This window comes from Lottia gigantea (assembly GCF_000327385.1).
Source record: "Lottia gigantea unplaced genomic scaffold LOTGIsca_10, whole genome shotgun sequence".
Classification (NCBI taxonomy): domain Eukaryota; kingdom Metazoa; phylum Mollusca; class Gastropoda; family Lottiidae; genus Lottia; species Lottia gigantea.
The window spans coordinates 2,551,724-2,573,615 of record NW_008706747.1 but is presented as its reverse complement, the minus strand read 5'-3'; the positions used below and the strand labels follow the sequence as shown (position 1 = coordinate 2,573,615).

Sequence of the window (21,892 nt, the reverse complement as noted above, 5' to 3'; positions counted from 1 at the left end):
ATCGGTGTAGATTTCGTGCCTACGCCTTTCCTTTGATACGGCGAGTGAAATTAAAACGGGCTGCCAGTGACAAAAATATAAGGATAAAAACAGATTTCACATCTTGTTGCCTTGCTTTTTAAATTAAATCATTTTTTACGACATCGAATCAATTCGACATTACGGCAGTTATTTTTTAACATTTGGAATATGGGAATTTTTCAAGTTTAAATTTCACGATTTAAAATCCACTTAATTTTAGAAACAAGTTTTTCGCCATGTCATAAAGTGTACAATGAGGGAATTTCGAGGATATATTTAGAATTATACAAAGGAATTTAAATCGTTTCGTTCAGTGTAATTCAGATGACAATTTCTAAGAAATATGGTCACTTTTATGCAGTGTGCAATGAGGGAAATTATGTGGGTGCATAATAATAGAAATTTTACAAAGTAGAATAAGACGTTTTCAATTTTTTCATCGGTGTAATTCAAATAATTTTTTTTTATTTAAGACGTCATGCATTGTGCAATGAGCCAAAAACTAGATATAAAGGAGAAACTATTTCATGATTTTTTAGCATATCATTCGACGAGATTTTGCATTGACGATGGACTACACCGTGCAGTGTAAGATGAGGGAAATTTTACAAAGGCTACAGCATAAGCCAATCGATGTACAACTGCAGAGGGGCAATAATAAACGAAACGACACAATAGTAAAAAATTCTGAGAATTCAAGCACCAACGATTCTATAAAATAAGACTTGTTTCAGCCTACCTTGGTATATATCGCAATATAGAATTTCTAAATCCATTGCCCTAGACAGTAGAAACGATGTTGCAATAATTCGGTCTATCAAGGATGTCGCTCTGACCTTGGAAGCGGCAAGAACCTTCGACCTATTGGTTGCGTAAAAAACTAGTAATGACCTAAAGGCGTTGGTTATATTTATGTAGATGAAAATGTTACGAAACGAAACAAAAGTTGCAGAATTTGCTTACTGAGAAAATATTTCGTTTTTTGTGAAGTAATATTACAAAACTTGGATTCAATTAAAAAATTTTCAAAGAAATTTTCTTATTAAACGAAACGAAAATTAGAAACGAGAATGTCTTTTTTTTGTCATAAAATGTTTCGTTTCATTTTAAAGATATTGTTTAGATTAATAAAGATGGAAGAAAATAAAATAAACGAATTTAACCAAAATTTATTGAAAATAAAGAATTTGTTACCATAACTATTCATTTATTTATACATTTATTCATTTATTTTAAATAAATACTTCTGTAGTGTTAAATAATCATTCATTTATTTTGAAATAATTTTTACTAAAGCATAAACATTTTCCTTTCTACAATTTGACTGGTAGTTCAAGCATAGTTTACGTTAATATATTACAGCTTTCGGGCTTGTCAAATATTTCAAGAAAGCTACATCAATAATTTTCTAACTAAATACGGTAATTTCATTAATGCACTACGGCAATTTTTCGAATTAATACAGTAATCTTCTAATAAAATTCAAAATATGTAATTTCACTGTGAAATACGGTAATTTCATTAATTCACTACGGCAATTTTTCGAATTAATACGGTAATTTTCCAATAAAATTCAAAATATGTAATTTCACTGTGAAATACGGTAATTTCATTAATTCACTAAGAGTAATTTTTGGAATAAGTACGGTAATTATCAAATAAATTTTTAAATATGTAATTTTCTATGACAATAGGACTAAAGAGTTAATCACAGTGCAGAGAAAATTTAATTATGACAAACAATAGGAAGCTAAAAAGTGCATTAAATGGTGCGATAGGTATACTACAGCATTAAGTAATATTAAGCATAGACGTAGGGTGGGGGAGGGGGTGAGCTGTGTTGGTGCAACCCCCCTCCCTCCCCCAATCAATCAGTGGGAATTTAAGATAGGGGTCGAAAATATTTCCCCTATCCCAAACCCATTAAATAGATATACATGCTGTTACCCGATGCCTTCCAGCACGACGTTTCAACAAATTACATTCATTGTTATAACCATTGATAAAATTTATTATCATATTGTAGGCCTACCCTAACAAAGGTTCAAAATATTACAGTGACATCATCGCTTGATAAACAACTTCTTTTAGTTTTTACGTGTTAACATTTCAACAATTTACATCAGATCAGCCTTTTATTCGTTTTGCCTTATGAGAATATTACATTTTTGAATGTTTTGGAACACAACTTTTCCACAAATTACATTGCCATCTATTTTTCAAAATGAAAATTACAATGGCCTCTTGGCGTATTTATGAACAACAAACATTTTCTTCGAAACATAGATGCAATTACGAGTGCGACGTTGAAATGTCCTCATGAAACCAAGTCCGACCTACCCCGAAAACATCCAAGTTTTAACATGACATTTCCTTTATAGTCAAACATCATCGCGGACAGTTTCATAAATAATATTTCTCTACCCCCGGGCAACGTGTCGTCGAGGTCCTCTCATCGGTTGACCTCTATCCCTCAGCAATGGCTGATAGATCTCAGGGGGTAACTGTACCGCTTCCCACTTCCGCTGTACCGGGCGTCGCTGGAGGGCGTATAGTATTCACGCATGCGCATGTGGTGACTCATCTGGCGCTTCAACGTGGTGAAAGAGACCGCCAGTGGGCAATCGAACGTCTCTCTTTAATTAGCGAACATGGCGACTTCTCTCCAACCTTTCTGCTTCCTCTAGTGTCAGAGTCTGTAGCAGACGAGCCTTTGAATGTGAGAAATTGTCACCTTTGAGCCACGTTTGTGTCAAAACAATACAAAGTCTTTGATAGAGCTCATGGTTTCGTGTTCGCTAGAATTTAACCTCAGAGTTGCGGGCTAAGTTGACCTTACTCTTAAATTTTATTTTGACTTTGACGTGGATATGCCTCTTGATGGAGGGACGAAATACTGAAGATATTTCAAATTCGAATTTTGATCGAAAATTAATAATACCTAAAAAATGATTAATCTAAAACTAATTTGTGCGTTTTCACTGCTTAAATTGTAAGAGAATCTGGCGCCGAATTTTAAATTTGAAAGGTCATCCGGATGTCTAATATTGAGCTCAATCAATCGGCTATATTCGTGATGAAAGCAAAACCCATTTATTTGGGTTACAATTTTGACAAATGTTTCTTTTCCTAAAGAGAAGGAAAAGAAGACTATAACTGGACGAGCCTTCAACAGAAATTAGTTTATATTCTTTACAAAGAAAGACAGCTCAGAAGAACTGCTACCAAAATTGAATTTTAACACCCACTCGATATGAGTATCATGAACATTTGAAGAGAATTTCCGATATTTCAACTTATTCTTCAAACTCAAACTATCTCTTGACAATCACTTAACATCTTTCTACCAAAAACTTGAAATATCCATACCATCATCTTTTTGAAGTTTCCGACAAGTTATCATACATTAAAGGTATAGTTTGGTTTCTTAAAATCAAAGGACAAAGCGTTCTTTGATATTATGGAGAAAAAACATAGGTCATATTCTGTTTCCCTTTTTCTCAAAACTTGTATTCCAAGGGAAAAATCAACCAAAAAGTAAAACTAGAATTTTTGAAATTTTGCTCTACGATACTGACTTTTGTTTAATCCCGATCACATTCTGCGATAGTGTTTCCCAAGTCATGCAGTTCCTTTTAAAATTTCATTTATTGTTAACTTGTTAATCTTGTTATATTTTTACGTTTTGTAGAATTCATTATTTATGCTTCAAAGATTTTTCCTAAACCCAAACTAGATCTTAAACCTCTTAAAGATTTTGATAAAATCTTGAAATCGAATGTTTCCTCTCGTAAACATTATTTCGTTTCCTATTGTTTAGTCAATGTCAATATTAAAAACATGAGGCTACTGTACAAAATGGAATTGAGAATAAATAAACGCAAAAGAAAGAATAATATGTGCTAATTTGCGTTAATTGATTCTGGTATTAAAAAATCAATTTTCTTTCGTTTTGTTCTTTTTTCTTGTGACATTTTGTTCGATACCGGTTACACACAAATTATACGGGTATTATCCAAACATGAAACGAATTATTGTTCTAACTAAGAAATCGTGTTGCATTGGAAAAGAATTGAAAGAAAATCGTTGAAAAATAATCATATGCTCTTTTTAGATTGCAGAATTCCACAAATTGAATGTTTAAACATTTTGTGGTTTTGTCAATTTCTAGATGAGTGAGTTTGGTTGTCAATAACCGTGTCAATTTTAAACGAAGCCCTTTCATTTTCTCAACTGTCAATGGCTAATCAAGTACTACCCTTCAAACATATATTTAAATGTCGAAAATTTCCAAAGCAGGAAACTCTTATCTTGCAAGTCTGGAAAATGGTGTACATTTAGATTATAAAACGAAAAACGTATGCGTGTTGTGGAGACTAATATCACCTTTCCAAGTTTTTGACAAGCGCCTGTGGGTCTCGTAATTTATCAAAATATTTCCACTTAAAAAACTAAGTGTTTATCGCGTTATTTTCGGTTAAGCTTTTCTCTACAGTTATCGCTAGACGTCTGAACTCAGGGCTGAATAGTTAGAGTATCTAATAGGGGCAAAGAATTTTCAACTTTCAAATCAAATATACTGTCCATTAAAAAGAAACAAAGATATTTCAGAATATGAAAATTGGTAAATCCTGAAATGACATTAATGGAGTTTTACGTCCTACGTACGTCCAGACAGACCTGAACGCACGGCAACAATGCTGGACGGATGAATCACGTAAAAAATCAACGTCATAATGATTTCGCGGTAAAGATCTAAAAGAAAAAAAAATTGTGAATGGTTTGCTTATCAATTAGTAGTAAAAAGACTGACAATGTCGAGAGGTTTGGACAGCGCTCTGGGAATTCCTCAATCAACAAAGGAAGACGTTTGGTCGTGGTCTCATCTGGCGCGAGTTCTAGTCACGTGTTCCAGACATTCACAAGTACGGATATGATGGTTACATGGACAGGCTAATTATCGGTTGGTTTTGTCTTCCGTTACAAATATTACATTTATCGGATAATAGAAATCGACGTGTCGGTAGATATCAAAAGACTCACCGCCGTTCAGAGAACGGCTAGATTTCTCACTGGATAATAGAGTTATTTATAGGCGAGAAGAGTTATCTAACATTAACGGTAGTAGTGTAAGACGCGAGGTGCAATTTTGTCGGCTGCTGAGCAATATTGTGATTTGATTAGGATCAATTCGGGGCACACCTTATTGTGCTCGAGAACGATTACAAATAATTGGCGTATTTGTCAAAGGTGTGAAAAATACCGGATGTAGTGTGAGACGCGAGCCGATCAGATAAACGTAGGATATGTTGTAATGGACTTGTTTGCTGCACTCTAAAATGATCACTCGACGGATATACCTCGAAAATTACTAAGGATTTGTAAATTTGTAAAAAGGGAAATTGAATCAAGTCGTATCACTACCTTTGAAGGTGACGTGATCTGAGGCATTCCGATGGGAAGGTCCATATAGTGGAAGCTAGCCTACCATGAGACAGGAGGACAAAATTGCCTCCAAATGTCTTTAGGTAGGCCTAGGCCACCAACTTTGGAGATGACATCGTCGGACAGGTAGGCCTAGGTTGTGAAAGCATAGGCCTAAATGTAGGGATGAACGTCTGTCATGTAAAGGCCTTGATATACTTCATATTCGATAGTGTTAATTTTCATGCCTGCAAAAAATCGTATTTCTAAAACAAAAAAACGAAAATTTGTTAGGTAAGTAACTCGCTGAATTTGTAATAAAAAATGTACAAGTCTTATACAACAACGCATGTCAGTGTTTCCTGCCAAAGAAAAATGTGAAAAATGCGATTATTGAGTGGAGTCACTTGTTACGACTAGAGATTTTATGAGCTCAATGAAACACAAGATATTTTGGGTACGTTTTATCTCGTTGCTACCCGCCATCTTGAATTTCATCGCGCCTTTCTGTCAAGTGACGAAATGTCGTCATGTCTGCTGCACGATGAAGTTCACGTGCATTTTTGAAAATCTAAACCTTGTAAGAATGTTTATCTTAACGTTTTGATTTTCTACGTTTGTATGGAACTTTTCTAAAGACATCAGAAGGGAGACATCGGGTGTTCTGGAGTGGTCAGAATCCCCCCCCCCCCCCCTCTCCCCCTTTCTTCAACCTTTCAGAATTTTGATAATAAAAAATCCAAATTCCTTTTAAAACGTTATTGAGAAATGGAACAAATACGAAGTATAATGAACCTGTAGACTATGGGCCCTCTATGCATTAGGAATACCCCCCCCCCCACCCCTCTCGTTGGAGGCGCTGAATCAAGAGTGGACACAATATTTCGTTAGGGTCAGGGCTATCAGAGCCATCAGCCTAATTAAATACAAGTCTTTCAGTGGTCACATGAAACGTGTGTATCTTTCAATTGCTGAATAATTTTTACAAGCGGAAAGGAAAATATTTTTTTTAAAAAAATGGATGAAAAAATCGTGCACGTCTGAAATGGCATGTGATGAAGTAGTTCTCATCACTAGGCAGGTTAAATATCACACGGGGTGGTAGTATACTTCCGCGTTAAATTACTACGCCAGCTGAGACTTCAAATACCGACTGATGATAAATGAATGCACGCACGTGCAGTCGATTTTTGACATGTAAAAAAGAAAGAACGAGGAAATGTTTTGTTTGAAGGATGAGTTGAATTTACAACACACTGAAACGTTTAAATCTTTTCGTTTTAAAGCGACTCTAATTTCCACAAGATTAAGAATAGTTTAGAAAATATTTAAACGAACAAAAGTTGGATTCTTGAAAGAGTAAGCCAACTATAAAACGAAAGATTTTTTTAATTAAATTAAAGGTTAAAAACGTAAAACGGATTAGATCAAAAGGGAATTAATAGGCCTACTTCATTCCATTGAAAGACTTTCTGATTATTAATTTATTTGGATTTAGTCAAGTATGGGACAGAACACAAGGATGTAAAACTCCATTTCATTTCATTAACCCTTTAAGATACAGAACAGTAAGATGTAAAACTCCATTTCATTTCATTAGTCCAATAAGATACAGAACAGTAGGATATAAAACTCTATTTCATTTCATTAGTCCAATAAGATACAGAACAGTAGAATATAAAATTCCATTTCATTTCATTAGTCCAATAAGATACAGAACAGTAGGATATAAAATTCCATTTCATTTCAATAACCCTTTAAGATGCAGAACTATAAGACGTAAAACTTCATTTTATTTCATTTGTCCAATAAGAAACAGAACAGTAGGATATAAAACCCCATTTCATTTCATTAGTCCAATAAGATACAGAACAGTAGGATATAAAACTCCATTTCATTTCATTAGTCCAATAAGGTACAGAACAGTAGGATATAAAATTCCATTTCATTTCAATAACCCTTTAAGATGCAGAACTATAAGACGTAAAACTTCATTTTATTTCATTTGTCCAATAAGATACAGAACAGTAGGATATAAAACTCTATTACATTTCATTAGTCTAATAAGATACAGAACAGTAGGATATAAAACTCTATTTCATTTCATTAGTCTAATAAGATACAGAACAGTAGGATATAAAACTCTATTTCATTTCGTTAACCCAATGACAAAAGTATATAAAAGAGAACACCAAAATACAAAATGAGCCGAAAAGAAAGAGCGACTGCCACTTTAAAGTAAAATGTCTAGAAGTGAATGTAGATTTAAGCAGGAGTTATTGCTGTAATCAGTCAAATAAACGAAGTTAATTATAAACAATGCTCATGATTTAAAGATGCAATGATAGGAAAATAATGAAACAGTTTTTCCCTTCAAATAAACAAAAATATATTTAAAACATACGTTTTCTGTTTTTCAAACACAATCAAATGTTTCAAATCCTAATTCATGTTTGTAAACAGATTTTTCCTTACTTCCTTCTTTTCTGCAGCTGATGCAGTGTGCAATGAGGGAAAATTTTGCCTTTAACCGTTTAGGGAAGTTCATCATGCAAAAATGAGGCTACACAGTTTGCCCTTCGCCCATCACCACTTTCAAATTTTTCATCACTTCATTTTATATCGCGAAAGAATGCCCCCCCCCCCCCCTTCTGGGACAGTAAATTGGGCAGTGCTCGCCCCACACCCCTCCCTCGCCTTGTCTTTCATACGTTACTGTTTCGACCATAAAGCCCCATAGATAACATTGGATATCATCAGACTCTGGTAAAGTCATCAAACTTAGAAATGAATATAAACCTGTTCAAATGTCGAGTTCGACACGTTCATAGAAAATGTATTTACCATTAATATAACGCGAGTGTCACAAGGGGGTTGAGTTCGAAACGTTGGGGGTTCACTTCAGATTGACCGCTGTCGATAAGTTTGTCCGAAAGAGCAGTACGGATGACTGAATTTCTGGAATGCAAGCATGATCGGAGAGGCCGAAATAGAAAAGTAGTCTATGGTAGGAAAATTCGAGGCCCCGTGTGCTACAGGATGTGGACATTTCCTAATTCATACCTTGTTACTACAAAAATTTCGACAAAACTTTTTTTACCGCAAAATTATCCATTAGAATTCCATAAAAAAAAACACTATTTCTTATCAAAAACATTTTTTTAAAACCAGAAATTCAATATTTGCAATGATAATTTTTTTTGGGGGGAATACGGTATAATATTTCGATTGAACAAGCCTTCGTTCTTTCATTCTGTGTTCGAGTTATCATTCGCTAGCTAATTACTCGAAATCCGAGTACTTCAACCTGTACTCGAATTAAATTTTTAACACATTCGAAACACTATTATTAAAAATTACGATTTGAAAATGGTCTCGAATACCTAGAAATAGGAGCATGTATTTTGGACTAATCTAGTATTCAAGTAATCAGCACAAAGTATAAAACTAAACGCTTAGTAATTACTTGAATTAAATTTTAATACATTCGGTACACTGCTGAAAAAATTCCGACTCGTCCAGAAATTGTCTCGAAACGTTTGATACAGTTATTTTGAAGAAAAAAAACAAATCGCTCTTCTTTTTATATTTTTTTTACTCCAAATTAGATTCTTCAAACCTTATTCAAATCAGATCCGCATAAATTCGACATCATTAATTAAACAAAAAGACTGGATAAACAGACTACCTCCTCCAAAATGTAGACGCATTAACCCAGTCTTAAAATAGCCAATGAATGGCCTTATATCCAAGTGTGACGATTGCTTGAGTGAAACAGGCCAGAATAAAAATTACCATTAACGACAATCGTAGAAAAGTCTTTATCTCAAGGTCATTTGCTATCATCGAGGTCACGACATTATTGTTATATTATGCCTGGTTTATCTTGTCACGTGACAACGAAATGGCACAAAGTTCGGCAAATAAACACATAAAATTGTCAAAACAATTGATAGGCTTTCCCTGACACCTTTAATGCCATTTAGATTCTTGGTTTCTTAATTAATCCAGGACTGAACAGTTTTTCCAAATTCTCAAATGAAAATCGCCTGTGTTGTGGGTTTTCTCTCAAGTAAAAAGTTTCTAATGTCTACCAATTGTGCTAATGAAGAGCAACAACGCCATACAGTGTGCAATCCACGCCATTCGTTGCTCTGAATAGGTTTTGGGTTTTTTTTTTCTTCTATTAAAAGTCCTTCAATGTTATATGATCTCTTCATAAATTGACGGCCAAATTTGCAATGTACAATGAGGAAAATGAATATGAAATATATTTTAGAAAACAAAATTTGTAACAAACTACCTTAGGAAGAAACTCTCGGCCATTTTCTTCAAAATTTGACGAGTCCGATACCTCGAAACCTCGTAACCAAAAGATCTAAAGACACTGTTAACGATTCACCTTGTTCCGCACTCTCTATTATTCCCAATTCTATTTATTAATTGCCCTCCCTCCTTTCCACACTATACTGTTTATTTATTTGTTTAATAATGAAGATATACGAGGGGAGTGTGTATAATTAATTAAACAGCACCGTATTTTAATTCAATTTGATTAATGAAGTCCCTCTTATCCAGCCGTTAGTGACCAAAACGAAATATTGAAAGTTATTTACTTAAAATCAATTTCGCTTATTTTTTCTGATGCTTTTCGTCTCCATTGTAATCTAACAAGTGTTCTACAACAGTCCAGTTCTAATGAGGGAATTTTAAACCAATCAAATGAGCAATATAACAGTCATGATTATGAAAGCCTGGCCAACATTAAGTACCTTGTCAACTACAGAACTTTTGTGGTCTGAATCCAGAAGTCGTTTTGTGACGGATCCAATCGGACCACAACCAAATGCCCCTCCCCCATTTTTTCTTCATTTTGAAAAGCTGGACTATTCGAGACTATATCCAAATGTTGGCCTGGCTGCACTCTGTGGCATCTCGCTATCAGAATAGAAAGTTTACAGCGATAAGAGTAAGATATACATACAGTGTAAACTTGTTATATACAAGATAGACGCTACACCTTTAACATTTTATACAATAAACCTGTCAAACTGTCACCAGTAAACCACGCCTTCTTGATAATATATACATGAAACGACTTAATTAGACCACGCCCACCATGATAAAGGTGGAAACTATTTATTCATTCGGAATACTTTGCTTTGAACAACTGAATGAACTCGCGAATTTCGGAAACATCTAATAAGTCATCTTTTCTCATTATCCCAATCAACCCAGCTACAAGTGAGTATGGATTATCCAGGAAAGATCTATGCCAAGAGATTTGGCCAAGGACCAACTGGTAGATTGGATCCTTGTGAACCTAAGTTATTGACCCTGTAAAACAACAGTTTATTTTCATCCTTTCAAAATATCCTCTAAGTTGAGCTCTATATAAAAATAAAATGGACGTTTGGCCTACTTAAAAAATTTCAACCCAACAAAGCCATTCCATTAATAAGGTGGACATTGGCCGAAGACGATAACATTTCCCAGTCATTTTCTAAGTCATCAGCTTAAAGAAGGTTATTTTTTCTAGCAAGACGGTTAATGGCCATCACTGACATTCAAGCTTTGTCCTGATAGAATTGACTCGATATAGATCAGTTCTAATGTAAACTATTTAGAATTCTTCCTCAGGCTTCAGCCTTGTACGGCGAACAATAGGACAGGAGAATCGTTGACCGACTTGCTTATACATTTTAAGGCTTTGTTTAGTCATCACTACAATTTTTGCTGCATTCGAGACCACATGTGAAAATGCAATCTCCACAATGTCAAGCTATTTGGTTGGTTTGTTGGTAGATGACAAGTTAACGTGCTGATATCGCAAGCTAGGTAGTTGTTGGTAGTCGTAGTAGTTGGTAGTTGGATTTCAAGCTATTTATTTCTCGCTTCGTCTTATACCTTGACAGCAATCGCCTCGTGTCTCGTGTCAAAAAGTTACAAATCCAGCCATTTGATCGGATTGTACGCAAAGAAATACCACCAATCAGAGTTCTCGCCAGAAAGAGGCGTAAGTATTAGGATCTATTGTTTACAGACTCGAGAGCTCTGATTGGCTGTATTCTCTAACGTACAATCCAACCAAATCGCTTCATTTACAAACTTCCGTGATACAAGAAAGATGGTTATTGCAGTCAAGGTATAAGACGAACTTCGTGATAGCTTGACATTGTGAAGATGATATGCAGAAGACGTCCACTCAGGACGGTCAAAAACTTAAGTAAGAACAACCGATTAACTTTCGACAGTAAGCACGTCTGAATTAATTCATATTGCGATTTGGATCTTTAGCTCATTATCGCCTGCTAGGAAACAGTATGATGCGCAGCAGAGGTTCTCACGTCTGCTCGAATTTGCCGTGATGCACTACGGTATTTTTTCGCCTTCTTATCTAATTTGTGAAGAGTTCTAACTCGTTTTCGCAGTGGGATACATTTCATTGCTTTAATAATTCCTGAATTCTTGGCTATAAATTCATTTAAATAGCGCCGCAGATAACAACCGATAAGAAAATTGCAGTCTTGGGTCTTCTCATTAAGATTCAACTAGGCGGTGTAGACCCAGCTCAACTCATTAAATTTTGATAAGGCGGTGACGTCCCAATATTTTTCAGCTTGAACTCATTTTTGATTTAATTCATCTAAAGATCGCAATTTTTTGTCTTATTAAGAAATTATAGTTGACGCTTCATTTGTTAAATTTTCACAAATATATTTGAAAAAAGTATCCAAAAAGCATCATTAGCCTTATGGACTCTCTGAAAAGAATGAGTGCACGAACTGAATTGCGAAAGTAGCCTACATCCGAGTAATGTGTCGGTTACTAATATGAACTGTGTATCGATCGGTGCTACCACCACCTAAACCTTCTAAAGCTTGACCAGCGTCGTATTTCATCCTCTTTTTACTGTCTGACAGCACTCCGTATACTTCTCACACTTCTTTAAACTTCACTTCCTCTGAACTGGAAAGGTTCTCGGAATTTTATACAAATCCATCCGTTCCGTTCTGAGAGCGATACCCCACTACAACTCTACACAAGAACGATTTTGATGCGCCCATTATTTTTTTTATCGCAAAATTCATCCGTTCCGTTCTAAGTGATGTTCTGAGAATGGAGAATGGATAACGTTTATAATGTAAAAGAGGTTTACAACTCTTTTGGAAAGTCTGATGCAAAGCAAATGTGTGAATCGAATTTGTCAACTCGGCATCCGTGTCGGTTAGTATGGATAAGTGACAATGTTTATTTGGTAATTAGGCTCGTCATCTCATCATCCTTTTGGAGAGTTCACGTAGCTAAAAGCATAATTTTATCAGTAGGCTTTTTGAAAAAAAAGTAAAATCTTTATCGAAACAAACATCTTTTCAAATTTGACCTTGATCAACAGAGTTTGACCTTCATGACATCCGGGACCCAAATTTAATTAAGTAGTAAACAAACAATTCAAAACAAGCCTTGGTGATATTTTTAACCTTTTCCTTCTATTAAAGTGCAACTGTGAAATAAACAAATTCTCAATTCATTAAACACTACCAAATATAGCCGTACTTCCTTTCTCGTCACCTTCAGACCACGTGACCAAGGTCAATTCATATTGGCAAGGTCACATCGGATATTGCCTTCCGTATCAAAACATTTCACTTGATAGATATAGATCAATATAGATTTAGTTCCATGACTTTCCTGACCCGTAGCTTCAGAGAGGAAGGGAGTCTGACATCCGACCACTGCCCCTCCGGATATAATACTTGCCCCTCAAAACTATCAAATCTGGCTACGGGCCTTTGACAATCAGAACCATTTGTCCCCTTTCGTTGAACCCCTAGGGCTTGGTGTGACCGCCCTGAAAGTCAAAACATAACACTCGATAAAATAAATGAAAGTATACCCAAATTTACACGGTGACTATGCATCTTAACTATGCTTGATAGTTGATAGTTGCTGGCTGTGGGTCCTAATCTCGGTCGGCGTGTGAAAATATGTTGAAGTCTCCTCATACCATAGTCTTATTCTGTCAGTGGGATAAGTAGCAAGTCAACGTGTTGCATGAAAGTTGCGTTCGAAACTTATAACCGATATTCTTATTTGCAACCATACACAACTGGTGATAGCTATGGTGTTTGGTCGACTTAAGTAAAATATTGTGGTTTCTTTCTCTTTTTTTTAAAACTTGTATTAGATTATTAGCAAGTCAACGTATTCCACAAAGTTATGAACTGAAAGTTTTAGTTTTAGAGTGAATGATCGAGCAATGATCGCTTCACTTAATGTCATATTATTTCTGTTTAAATATGTTCTGAAGCCAGTGTACATTGTACACAGCACTAATGAGCCGGCTAATTAAGGGGCATAACTCTTGGGCAAGGTCGATAACCCCTAGTGGCTTTAGGTCAAAAGAAACGATTATACCTTAGGCGTTTAAAGTACATTTTGATATCATATGCGCATTTTTTGTTCGAATAAGTTTTGACAAATACTTCCTATTTATGAAAAGTGTTTCAGAAAAAAATTCAATTAGCTTAAGAAAATGTATGTCTCTAATGCTGCCGTAACGTGTTTCAGGTACGTAATCCTCATCAGGACAGCAAATGCATTGAACAGGAATGGAAGTAATAAAATAGAGTTTTACGCCCTACATATCAGTTCCTTTTAATGAAAACCGGAGACACAATAAAGTGAACACATTCTTCCAACGGACGAGAACCTTTCATACGCATTGCCTGTAGCGGAAATGATCTTTGCCCGTGTAATGTCCTTGACCTAGCCAGCAGCCGATCTGTTCACAACCTTTGCCTTGATGCTTTAAAATAACCAATGCTCTGTAACCAAGGCCAGTACTTTCACGGAGATTCGTCTTGGCTATGTAGACCAAATGGTGGTCATGGGTTCTTATACCGATCAGGTATGTGAACGTCTGGTGACCTTGAATAAGTCATATTTCCTCATTATTCCAGTTGACCCAGCTGTAAATGTGTACAGGTAATCCATGAAAGATCAACTCCGAGAGGTTTGGCCAAGGACCAGCTGGTAGAAAGATTCTCACGAACTTAAGTTGTTATCCTTGTAAAAAAAATGGTTGTTTCTGTCTTCCTTCCTTTCAATGCACCTTAAAAAACTTAAGAATGCACTCGATCCTGATGCACACGTCACCTCTAAATAATTTAACAGTTCATTACAAGTAACACCCGCCAGTTTCCTCACCATTTTTAATGCTGAAGTAATTTTCGCGCCTCATGTCAATTATGCCAAGCAACAGAGTGGCAGAAGTGAAGTATTTTCCCGCCAAAAGAAGGATGACAGAAGATAAGAGCAGACGTTTAATAAAAATGTGATGTAAAATAGAATGTGAAATGCCCGCCATTAAAAGGTTGTTTTAGGCCAAACGTAATAATTCACGTTTGAGGGATGCAATACAACCGGTTTCGCAAGGACGTAACGTACAACTAGAAAGTGAGTCGGGGTACTTGTAGTCTGTTGGATTCTTTTCTAAAAAATTTCAGGAACGAATATATTCTTAAATGCTCGAGGTTATAAAAAATATAAGGGGACTGGGGATATCTCTTTTGAAGCGTCGACATGTCAAATAGTGTTTAGCTATTTGCTTTTGTCAACTCTGCATGCCTTTCAGAGAGTCCACATAGCTAATAAGTTTTAGTTGCTATTTGATTTTGACAACTCGACACTTCTTTCAGAGAACATAATTGTGGCAGTCTTTTCGGTTACTTTATTTGTCAGAACAATGTCTTTTGTCTGATAATCCTGATAACTTTCTTGCACTATGAGCGAATTTCGGATAAGGAACTTTCGTCAGTGAATCAATTTTTAAATTAGAGTAGCCTAACAGGGTACGTACAATTTTTGGCATCGTCTTTTCCACGTTCAGACATTCAATGTCTTTTATTAGGTGAAGACAGATTCAGACGAAAAATTCGACACGGAAGCTGACTGGCAACAAGTTAAAACATCAAAACCTCTCCCTCACTGACAGTTATATATTCGTTTTATTTCCTGGTAACGTATACTGGAATCTGATTTTGTACGAAACCGCTATGTTTAGTGGCACGTAGCTGGAAATTTGGCGCTTTGACTTTAGTCATGTTAGATTAGCGAATTTTGAGGAATTTTAAACTGAAAGTTTCTTTTCAAGCTGTGTTAGATCTTACCACAAGTTGAAATTAGTCCTTGCTGTCACCCGGATGTTATCAACAACGGCGCTGAACAATGGCGAAATTCTGCAGGCAACAAAGAAGGTCTGCGCAGTAAACTGCTCTCAGAAAAATTGCCGTTTACATTACACAGATTTTTAGAATTCCTCCCAGATCATCTCGCGGGGAGGTCGAAAGGTTCTGAGAATGCTTGCCTGTTAATATATAGCCTTTATAGTGAAATGGCAATTGCATGGAAAATGGCGGGGGTACCTAATGCACTGACATTTATAAATTCGGAACAGACAGATCCAACATGGTTTAAACCTAGTTTCATAACCCTTGCAACACAAAAACATTTCGTTTCGCAATATTTTCATCATCTTCTCTTTCTTTGTCTTTTTCTCCAAATCTCTCTTCCATTCATTCCGTTCGCTACTTGACATTTCCAGACGAAGATTTCCCAATCGCTTCCGGTCAATTAGCCAATGGCAGACGGCAAACCGAGTTGCCTTGGAGACATGAGAGATGACGTCACACAGGTTGAGCAATACCTCGTGCATTTGATTAACCCAATTCTTTTTGAGACCTAGGGCAAACTTCGAGCTCAGTGGGACATTGACTGCGGCTACACTTGTGGCACCTTCGTTTTGTTTACATGCTATCCATGACGTATTATTGTGACGCTTAGGTAAATAAAAACAAAATGTCTTACCGACCGAATTAAGTAAAATAATAACCCTTAGCGGTTATCTTAGGGGGGTGCCTTGGATTTTGTATCGGATCAATGACCAAGAGACCAAGGTCGTTTTATCAGAAATATTTGTCTTGGAACCGAAATTTTTATGAGTGCTCTTTTGAAAATCAGTGTATCGTATAATTTAATACAGTGATCAAAACTTTGGGGCAGGCAATGGTATTTTTCGATCTCCTTAAGAAATATATAAGATGGTTTTTGAGTGTCCCTCTCTTTCTAGTCTACCCCTATCAGCTCCCAATTTCGTCTATTAATGTTTCAAAGGCTACTTATACTAGTTTCCGATTTAACACAAATAACTTATCCAAATATGAATATCAATTAGGCATATCGGAAAATATTGGTCGAGCAATAGACTAGCCTTCGTTACCCAGATCTATATTACGTCTGGATAATAGAAAAGATTGCGGCAGTCTTTGTTCAGTTACGAAGCCAAAGGGGGGCAGAGGGGACAGGCGCCCGCCTCCTCCCCCCTCGCAGCCCCGAAAGCAAGTTTTTCGGGCAAAAATCTCATAACTAGGTCAAAGACTCGGGCAATCTCGCTCCCTCGCCCCCTCTCGGACGTAAACCTGGCTCCGCCTCTGTCTTTGTGCTTTACATGACGTCGTCGATGACGTGACGTCATGAAGTAACGACGTCAAGTAAATCAAACATGGCCGACAAAAATGGCAAATTTGACGTTTAAAGGACATTTTCTTGCCGTTCTCAGACATGCTTTGTTTTTTAGTTTATTTCTTGCGTTTGCAGGTAAGTGCTGCATGTTTCGCAAATTGGTGCATTAAAAGATGTAGGTACATTGAACATAACTATGCATTAGATTCGACAGGTTTAAGACTAGGCTAATACTAAAGTCTATTTAAAGTAAGAGAATTCTAGCTTGGACGGCTACCTAGCCTCTAGGCTAGGTGAAAAATGTAGCAAAAAGTCATCAAAAGACGTGTTTTGACCAAGACGTAAAGTCATCTTTACTCACATTTCAAGTCGACCAAGCTGTAAATGAGTACGGATAATCTTGGACAAATCAATGCCAAGAAGAGATCTGGCCTGGCCAAGGACTAGCCGTCAGGGAATGTGAGTGCTAGCTTAGTTCCATCAACATCAACATGATCACGCCCCAGACCATTCTCACCTTGTTTTAATCAGGTCATTAAATTGTAAAACCAATTTTAATGCTTGCAGGAGGCACTGCAGCACATATAGCGAAAAAAGACCACCTGGGGCAATCACAGCCACGATTACAAGATGGCAAAGACTTTAGATTCAACGCAAATTTTAGAAGTCCATGGCACAGAGCATCGGACATCAAAGAAGGACAGTTACAAGGTGCCAACGATCATGAACGCTCAATTCTAGAACGATCCCGACGTAAACCCATACTCGCACTCGGCAAACCGCTACCAGACCAAATTCAGAGACCATTCATTTATTACGGTGGACCTCATCTCATGGCCAAGGGTGGTGAACAGAAAAAAATGCAGAGATCAGAATCACCTCAACCACATAAAGGTGGACAGAGACCGCGTCTAGGTGACCAAAAGAGCAGAGTAAAGAGACCAAATTTACCCACAACTACAGAACGGACCAAAGAACAGAGATCTCATCCACAAAAAGTCAGAGAACAGACACGAATACAGAAATCACCGGCAAATAAAGTGGAAGATCCTTTTGAAATGCAGAGACTAAGTCAGCATAAAGCAGGACAAACAGGGGTTAGAAGACCTCATCAGATACAGGGTAAAGAACAGGCCAAATTAAAGAAACAGGCCACGGCAGATGACTTGGCCGAAATGCTAGGGTCCAATCAAAATCAAACAACAGAGCATACATTTATACAGAGACCCGATCAAACTACAGAAAAGTACAAAATACATAGACCCCATCAAACTATACAGAAGACCAAAATACAGAGACCACATCAACATCAAAATATTCTGCAGACTAAAATACAGAGACTACTGGTACAGCAAACTACAGATGGCCAAAAAACTACAGAGCCAACCAAAATGGAAAGACCACCCTATGATAAAACTACTAAGAAGGCCAAAATAAGGAGACCACAACATCATAAAACTACAGAGCTGACTAAAATACAAAGACCACACCATCACAAGACTACAGAGCAGGTCAAAATTCAGGGTAATCAAACGACAGAGCCAACCATAATGCAGAGGCCACACCATCATAAAACTACAGAGCAGGTCAAAATTCAGAGAGATAAAACTACAGAGGAAACCAAAATGCAGAGATTACCGATACAACAAACGACTGAGCAGAACAAAATACGGAGACCACACCATCATAAAGCTACAGAACGGGCCAAGATACAGAGACCTCTAACAACAGAACAGGCCAAAATACAAAGACCACATCATAAAACAACAGAGCAGTCAAAGATACAAAGACAGCAAACTACAGAGAAGAAGAAAGTAAAGGAACCTTATCAAACAACGAAGCAAACCAAAATGCAGAGACCACACCATCTTAAAACAACAGAACCGACCAAAATACAGAGACATTCTCCAAAAGGTAATGATTTCATCAAAATACAGAGACCAGAAAAACATAAGTCTAAGGAAAAGTCCAAAATGCAGAGACCACAATCATCAAACCTGTTTGAAGGGGGTTTAAAAGAGGTTCCACTCAAACATAACACAGAAAAGAAGACCATAATGCAGAGTCCACTCAAACCAGAAGAGAAGACGAAAATGCAGAGTCCACTCAAACTTAAGACAGAGGAAAAGACCATAATGCAGAGTCCTCACAAACATAAGACAGAGGAAAAGACGAAAATACAGGGTCCTCACAAACATAAGACAGACGAAAAGACGAAAATACAGGGTCCTCACAAACATAAGACAGAAGAGAAAACGAAAATGCAGAGTCCACTCAAACATAAGACAGAGGAAAAGACGAAAATACAGAGTCCTCTCAAACATAAGACAGACGAGAAAACGAAAAAGAAGAGTCCGCTTAAACATAAGACAGAAGAGAAAACGAAAATGCAGATTCCACTCAAACATAAGAAAGAGGATAAGACCATAATGCAGAGTCCACTCAAACATAAGATAGAGGAAAAGACGAAAATGCAGAGTCCTCTCAAACATAAAACAGAAGAGAAAACGAAAATGCAGAGTCCTCTCAAACATAACACGGAAGAGAAAACGAAAATGCAGAGTCCACTCAAACATAAGAAAGAGGAAAAGACCATAATGCAGAGTCCACTCAAACATAAGATAGAGGAAAAGACGAAAATGCAGAGTCCTCTCAAACATAAAACAGAAGAGAAAACGAAAATGCAGAGTCCTCTCAAACATAACACGGAAGAGAAAACGAAAATGCAGAGTCCACTCAAACATAAGATAGAGGAAAAGACGAAAATGCAGAGTCCTCTCAAACATAAGACAGAAGAAAAGACGAAAATGCAGATACCACATCATCATCAGGAGAAAACAATGGGGAAAACTCATAAAGGTAATCCAAAAATCCAAAAACTTCTTCAAAATGTCGAAGATCTTCCTGTCGAACATCAGCTTGAGAAAGAAATCAATCTTGAAAATACAACTCAGAAGAAACAAAATCCTCAAAAACTAGCCCAAAAAGGTAATCAGCAAATCGAAAGTGACACGAATGGACGTAAAAATAATAATATACCCAATGAAGCCGATCGAGTCTACGAGATCATAGACCAAGTCGAAAAGTATGCCTCCAAACATCGACATCCTAAAGTACTCATTTCGGAGGGCGACATTTCCAAAAAAGAACAACGCGAATTACAAAAATTAATGAAGTTAGCTCGACATCAGAAGACAGTCAATCTTAAAATGATTGAAGGTCAAGGTCCGTTAGGAGGGGGCAATGAAATGATACCTTTTAAAATAGCAAGTTTAGAGACGTCACATCCGGTATTTGAAGATAACGAGGATTCCGAACCTATAACGTCTGTTATCGAGATACAGGGACCGTTTGAGGAGATACTGGAAACGGAAAAACCAGTGAATCAAGAAAAGACTGAGCAAGAAAAAGAAACAGTCAAGCCTGTAGTCCAAGCCGAAGCTGAGGGCAGTACTGTAGCGAGTAAACCGGAAGCCATTCCTACTACCCTACCACCAAAGGACGTCTGCAAGTGTAAGTAAATTTTGAAATCGTTTCTCTCAAGGTCATTAATGGACGGTGATGGGATTTTTCCCCTGTAGAAATATATACTACGATCAAAATAAAAATATCCTAAAGGAATTTAAAGGAATGGAGTTTTACGTCTTACTTCTCTGTTTTGGCTGGTGAGAAAAAATGCCGGGACAGCTGTATTAGCCTACTCTTTTGAGATTTCCAACTGTCGAGGGATCTGTAGCATACACAGCCTGTAGAACACGGGACCACGATGTATGTCCCATCAACGACTAGACGTTTTTACCATGTTCCGAAAAGAAAGGCTTAGTTTTCATCAAACGATGACCAGTTGAACTCTCGACCATTTTTTGACTAGTCCATGCTTTCATTTCAGCCTCCGCCATGTTTCATTATATACTCGGAGTGGGAGTGGGATGCGGGGCTCTGGTGGCCGCCCTAGTCGTCATGTGTATAATCTTTCAAATAAAACAGTAAGATTAATTTGATATTTTGAAATTCAAATTTTTTTCGTTCTTCAAAGGTGTCAGTAAGAAGTCCGATATTGACATGACCAATAATTTCCTTTGAATCTAGACCCTTGGCTAAACGGACGGCATTTTACAGACACCCAATTTTTTTTTCATATGTTTAACACGGTTGAAGGGAAATAACTCTGTTTCTGAAAGTTAATTTTGTTTTCTTTCAGACCCGGAACGAGTGGAGTTATTCTTGCGACAAAATTGGGTCCAATATCCGACCTTAAATGAAGAATTTGGAAATTTTTAACACAATTTTTTTAAATTTTTAATAAAAAGAAAAATTGTTGACTTTTTCTGTCGCTTTTCAGAGTTATTTCCCTTTGAATGCTTTCAAAAGTCGTTCAAAAAATAAGAAGAAATTTCAGATATGAATTTTTGTGGCTTACGATTTGATCTTAATGTACTTAATCTGAGATTATCTTAGATTATCTTCCAACCTATCGAATCACCATTCTCCCGCTAAGTCCTTTGGTGAAAGGTTGTAGCTCAATCGGTAAGACTGTTTGGATCCTTATAACGTCATTTTCTTTTACGTCACCGAAATGTTGGTCATAATGACTTTTAATTACTCCTCATTATTGCAAAAAAATATTACACAAAAAAAAATCGGGCGTAAAACTCCGTTATATTTCTTTCATTTTATGGCTCATCGCAGACCATTTCGAGGCAGATCTTTAAGAGAATTTAGTTTTATGACGTCGGATAAAAACGACAATTATGGCGGGAAAGTCTCCAGTTTTCATCGTTCTAGGAATGATTCGCATTACGTAGTCAGTGTGTAAGTATGCTTACTCTTCTTAAGGCACTTAGTATTCAAAAGATGCTGACTACTACACCTGTGCTTCTGTGAGATAAGTTAGCAAAAATGTCACTTTTTATTTGTATGTCTT

The 21,892-nt window shown here is 36.7% G+C and overlaps 1 protein-coding gene across 1 annotated transcript; it reads left to right on the top strand.

The window, feature by feature from the left end:
• Window positions 1-19,025: 19,025 nt before the first annotated feature.
• On the top strand, window positions 19,026-19,769 carry LOTGIDRAFT_109735 (hypothetical protein; the record flags this gene model as incomplete). Its single annotated transcript, XM_009046172.1, has 1 exon — window positions 19,026-19,769. A coding segment is annotated over one exon (744 nt), but the record flags the coding sequence as incomplete, so codon positions are not given.
• Between the last annotated feature and the right edge of the window lie 2,123 nt (window positions 19,770-21,892).